This window comes from Pseudophryne corroboree, chromosome 10 (genome assembly GCF_028390025.1).
Source record: "Pseudophryne corroboree isolate aPseCor3 chromosome 10, aPseCor3.hap2, whole genome shotgun sequence".
Lineage (NCBI taxonomy): Eukaryota > Metazoa > Chordata > Amphibia > Anura > Myobatrachidae > Pseudophryne > Pseudophryne corroboree.
In genome coordinates, this window is record NC_086453.1 from 22,688,917 (window position 1) to 22,694,916 (window position 6,000).

General features: G+C 50.6%; 1 protein-coding gene across 3 annotated transcripts in view; it reads right to left on the reverse strand.

Annotated features, from left to right (window-relative positions):
* Positions 1–3,649, reverse strand: part of LOC134966895 (FXYD domain-containing ion transport regulator 5-like) — a 41,285-nt gene extending 37,636 nt beyond the window's left edge. Inside the window, exons 1-2 of one of the 3 annotated variants that reach the window (XM_063943931.1) lie at positions 3,432–3,649; positions 692–740 (exon numbers count right to left, since the gene is read on the reverse strand). In XM_063943931.1, coding sequence (XP_063800001.1) covers positions 692–740; positions 3,432–3,464 — 82 coding nt within the window. In that variant the 5' untranslated portion in view covers positions 3,465–3,649. The remainder of the gene's footprint in view (positions 1–691; positions 741–3,431) is intronic. The other 2 variants (XM_063943932.1, XM_063943930.1) reach the window with 2 other exon arrangements.
* Positions 3,650–6,000: the final 2,351 nt, after the last annotated feature.

Below are 6,000 nucleotides of genomic sequence, written 5' to 3' on the forward strand. Positions count from 1 at the left end.
CGTCAACCAGGAACGACAAGCACTGAAATGATCGCACAGGCAGAGTAAGTCTGGAGCTACTCTGAAACTGCTAACTCGTTTGTAATCGCAATATTGCGCGTACGTCGGTCGCAATTTTAAGAAGCTAAGATTCACTCCCAGTAGGCGGCGGCTTAGCGTGTGTAACTCTGCTACATTCGCCTTGCGAGCGAACAACTCGGAATGAGGGCCATTGTGTATATCTATCAAAATATTTTCACTTTATAGTTTATTTGTATTTCAACAGAATTTATTACGAGGTAAGCTGCATTACTTCCAGGCAGGGCAGTCACCAGGGGGGGACTATGGAGACTGGGGTCCCGGGCCCATACAGCTCCTAACTCTTACCACCAATACCTGGAGTGCTGCACCAGGCTGTGAAACAACAGCGGGCTGATGCCCAGGGAGGACTTCTTAAAACTTCTAAAAAGCCTTCAACTGCGCATCAGCTCTCTGTGAACTGCTCCAGTAGGTCCGCAACACACCACCTTTATGTAATGTATGACATCACATAGGGGTGAAGCGATGCTTTTTTTGCGGGGGAGGGCTGTCTCTTTTGGCCGTCCCGAGTGTGGGACATCCTTTCTTTCTTCCTACTTGCCTAGTATGTCTCAGCGTCCCTGTAATTTGTGTAATATGTGTATTTACTGTATACAACATGTCGTGAACTTACCTGGTGCTACTGTCAGGGAAAGAGCCAGGATCAGCAGACGGGACACATTCTGAGGAAGGATAATACACATTGCAAATAAACGCCAAGGATACCAAAGAACTGTAAGAACAATGGGGGTCATTCCGAGTTGATCGCTCGCTAGCAGTTTTTAGCAGCCGTGCAAACGCTAGGCCGCCGCCCGCTGGCAGTGTATTTTAGCTTAGCAGAAGTGCGAACGTTTTTATCGCAGAGAACCTGCAAAAAAAATTGTGTCGTTTCAAAGTAGCTCAAAACCTACTCAGCACTTGCGATGACTTCAGACTATTCAGTTCCTGTTTTGATGTCACAAACCCGCCCTGCGTTCGCCCAGCCACGTTTGCGTTTTTCCTGGCACGCCTGCGTTTTTCTGAACACTCCCTGAAAACGGTCAGTTGCCACCCAGAAACGCCCTCTTCATGTCACTCTGCAGCAACCAGTGCGACTGAAATGTATTGCTAGACCCTGTGCAAAACGACATCGTTCGTTGTGCCCGTACGTCACGCATGCGTATTGCGCCGCATACGCATGCGCAGAACTGCCGTTTTTTTGCCTCATCGCTGCACTGCGAACAATTACAGCTAGCGATCAACTTGGAATGACCCTCAATGTACTTTTATTACCGGCTTTTTAACTAAAAATTAAAATTTTGAAAAAGTGTCTGTTCCATGAGATAAATAAATATACATAGATAATAGATAAATGATGCTCCCCTTTCCCTTTATCTCTCTTCCAAGGACTGCGTGCCATTTTTTGAGGTCCAAACTGAACTGTTTCTGTGTCCTATGGGCCCTGCAGCACCTGCCTCTGGCAGAGCAGAGAGGGCGAGAGGGTGAAGAGGTGGAAATGAGGTTAGGATATAGGGTGAAGTGGAGTAGCGGAGGGCTTTGTAAGTCAGGATGAGACAGGGAGCCAGTGTAACAATGGACAGACAGGGTTAGCTGAGGTAAAAAAGTGAGACAATAAGGCAGGCGGAGGTGTGTAGGATACAGGGCCAGTTCTACCATTAGGCAGCTGCCTAGGGGGTAGGGATCTGGAGGGACTGCACTGAGTCTGGAAAGCGGATAGTCAGAAAGCACTGCAACATCCAGGGTGAGGCGGAGGGATGGACTGGGGATGTGAACCAGCTCTAGCAAAATACTGTGCGAATATGCTGCATGACCAGGGGGGCGTGGTTACAGCTCATGGGGGCGTGGGCGTGAGTCACTGGGATCTGGCCTGGTGGCACGCCCCATCTCTCTGTATGTAGGATGGCTGAGCAGAGCGCCGGGAGGTGCAGCTTCTCGGACAGCCTCTGTTTCTGTGAGCCGGGGAACCGAGCAACACTGCTCAGCCAGTCCCGGTCTCTGCGTGGGACGGTACGGCCCATCAGGACATCAGCGCTTCTGGAATTTGCCAGCAGTGCCAGACGGGCAGTCCAGCCGTGGTGAGGGGCCAGACAATAACTACAGAGCAGTGTGTATAACACAAGGGCATATTTACCATTAATCAGGACCTGCTCCCTAGAATTACAAACTGCTCTCGCCACATATCTCCGCGGGGGTGGAGTCAGGAAAACAGGGGCGGGACGGGACTGTTTTCGGGGAGGCTGCTTGACGTCACACGCTGCCACTCACAAAAAAAAAATGCCCGCTGACTACCTGACAGTCAGGGGTCAACCTTATTTCCGATGCACATCGGGAGGCGGCCTTACACATGCCCAGACGGGCCTCGCCCTGTGCTGGGCGTGCCATCAGCATGTGCAGAGATGAACGCAGATTTGGCTGCGAACGCAGCAATCTGTGGTCATCTCTGAATAACCCCCACAGTGGGGATAATTCCGACTTGATCGCACGCTAGCTTTTTGATCAGCACTGCCATCAGGTCAAAACTGCACATGCGTATGCATCGCAATGCGCAGGTGCGTCGTACGGTTACAAAGCGGATCGTTGCTGTGCGATGGATTGTACGAAGAATCCATTCACACAGCCGATCGCAAGGAGATTGACAGGAAGAGGGCGTTTGTGGGTGGCAACTGACCGTTTTCTGGGAGTGGCTGGAAAAACGCAGGCATGTCCAAGCGTTTGCAGGGCGGGTGTCTGACGTCAATTCCGGCCCCGGACAGGTTGAAGTGATCGCAGCGGCTGAGTAAGTCCTGGGCTACTCAGAGACTGTACAAATCTTTTTTGTACAGCTCTGCTACACATGCGATCGCACACTTGCAAAGCGAAAATACACTCCCCTATAGGCGGCGACTATCTGATCGCAGCGCTGCAAAAAATAGCTAGCGAGCGATCAGGTTTGAATTAGGGCCCGTGTAAACAGCAGCTACTTCTTTGGATAATCACATCACTTCTTACTGATCACCAGGAGGGGCGGCTTCCGGAGCCTGTGTCCTAGACACTTTTAGCCTTTTATTATATAGGATGGGGTTACTTGGTGACTTGTAATATATCCCTCTTACAGTAAATGTGCATATTCTCATTTCTCCACTAGGGGCTCTGTTCCATGATAAGTCCTGAAGTTTGGTTGGACAGACTAAGCTGTATGGCAGCTGTCACTCTTATACAGTAAATATATAAAGACAAATGATAAACAATTGCCTCTTATATTTATATATATATATATATATATATATAAAGGTGTTTCTCATTTTAATGTGATGTATCAAGAAGAGGCAGTTTGCTTTCTGCCCTTTCATAGACTCCATCCTGGGCGATTTCAGGCAGTAATAATTTCTGCTTACCTTACTGATGGGAGACTGCTTGCAGGAAGTCATAATGCCCCGGGTCAGGTGGTCCGAGTACCCAGATAGCTGTAGAGCGTTTCTGTTTCAGTGGGGTGAAAGGTGTCGGATGGGCGGTGATGGCTGATGAGATGGGAGACCCAGCACGTTTAGACCGTGCTTGCAGCCTGAGAGGAAGTAACCACAATGTGTAATTTCCTCCAGCTAGAACTGTACATCCTTTTAGTGACTAACAAGCAGGGAGGTGTTCAGACACTGTTGCTGCTGGTTGATACATTGCTTGGGCTGCATCTAGTACCCCCTCCTTTTCCAGGGCCTTCTGTAACCATCCCGTCACTATTTTATCCCTTAATCTGAATGATGCATAAATTCATATGTGGTATTGTATTACAGTAGACTGTAAAACATAATTGCCGTGACATTAAAGAGGTTTTACACTGTCATGCAACTTGAGCATGTCCGCCTTTCAACTGTTATTAAATACGTTGTTCTATCTTTCATGATGGTACCCCTGTGCTCCTCAGCCATCAGTTTATATCATCAGGCAGAGCTGTTTCATTTGTTGACCTTGGATAGGACTCTCTGGGTACAACTGCATAAAGTGCAGCCAAGTTGCATTGCATCGGAGGGTAATCTGAATAGACACTTGTGCCTGATGATATACACACAAGCCCGAAATGCAGAGAAGACAGGGCCGGACGTCTGTTGGCCATCACTGTTCTATGCAGACACCTTTAAAGAAATGACATTTATATGTCTATAGTGTGTATATAGAAAGCAGTTCACGCGGCCTGTGTTGTGTCTTTGGTAGGAAGGTGGGAGCCTGGGTGTGGCGCAATGCCAGAGATCAGTGCTTGGAAACAGGAAAGGCCAAATTTAGAACTTTATACGGCAGGTCTGGTCCAAGGGGCGGCGGAGGCTGCTCTGTGCCAGGACAAGGCTGAGCTTATACTAGCAAAAAGGAATATGACGTGTGTGTAGCAGAGGTGAGGAATCTTCTTGCTTTAGGAAAGATTTACTAAGCCTTAAAAAGTGATACAGTGGATGGAGATAAAGGGGGTCATTCCGAGTTGATCGTAGCTGTGCTAAATTTAGCACAGCTACGATCATTCACACTGACATGCTGGGGGACGTCCAGCACAGGGCTATCCCGCTCCGCATGTCAGTGCCGGCTCCCTCACCCCGCAGAAGTGCACTTCATGCTAGCCGGGAGCTACTCACCCTTCCCCGGCCCGCAGCGACTGCGTGTGACGGCTGCATGTGACGGCTGCGTTGGCCGGACCGCGCTTACGAAACGGCAGCCAAACGCCGCCTTTCCGCCCCCTCCCGCTCAGCGATCACCTCTGCCTGTCAATCAGGCAGAGGCGATCGCAGCCCTGCCACGGCCTTCGGCCGTCTGGCATGCGCCGGCGCACTACGGCGCCGGCGCAGTGGAGACCTGTTCGCTCGGCTGCGATAAACAGCAGCGAGCGAACGGGTCAGAATGACCCCCAAAGTACCAGCCAATCAGCTCCTAACTGCCATGTCACAGGCCCTGTTTGATAAATGACAGTTAGAAGGTGTCTGTTTGGTAGTTTATCACTCTCCACTTTATCACTTTTCAAAGCTTAGTACATCTGGCCCAAAATCATGCAGGCCAGAGCCATTATATTCTTCCCTGTGACAGCTGTAGCTAATGGATGGGGTCCCATATAGCTTCTAGTGATGTCAATCTAGCCCTGGGGTGTAGGGTAACATGCACCGGTGTCTGGGACTGCTGAAAGAAAAGGGAAGTCACTGTGTGCAGACAGAGAGGACAGTAGTGCCACAAACAGTGAGGTATTCTCCCCGTCTGAGAAAGTAAATAAAGCAGATAAAAGAGGCACTGAGCAGAACACTGGACTTCTTCTGCTCGGCCATTAGAAGATATGGGGGAAACAGTGATCTTAACCTATCCAGTCCATAAGTTTTCTAGTCAGGTGAACCTAGCCGTGACTGTCTGCAATAGTCAGATACAACTGTCATTAGAAATCAGCGGTGCAAGTGGACGGGTGTGGGTGGGTTTACCCGTACCCACCGCCGACGAGCCGATGGTCCTCGCCGCTCGCTCCCTCCCTCCGCTGCTCACTGCCTCTGCTGCATGAGGGGAGGAGAGCGCAGCGTTCGCCTCTCCTGCCCCTCAGTGTCTTCCTTCAATTCAGCGCTGTCCCGTGAGCCAATCAGAGCTCACGGACTGGCAGCCAAGGCTGCCGGGCCGCAAGCTTTGATTGACTCATGGATTGGCGCTGAATTGAAGGAAGACACCCGTACTGCCGCCGGAGACTGAGGGGCAGGAGAGGTGCAGGCTGCGCTCGCCTCCCCTCACACACACACACAGGACAGCAGCAGTGGAAGGGGGAGGGGATGTATACCTGGCACTGGGGGCATATCTGGCACTGCGGGGATATGTGTATCTGGCACTGGGGTCATATCTGACACTGAGGGCATATCTGGCACTGGGAGGACATGTGTATCTGGCACTGGGGGCATATCTGGCACTGCAGGGACATGTGTAGCTGGCACTGGGGGCATATCTGGCACTGCAGGGACA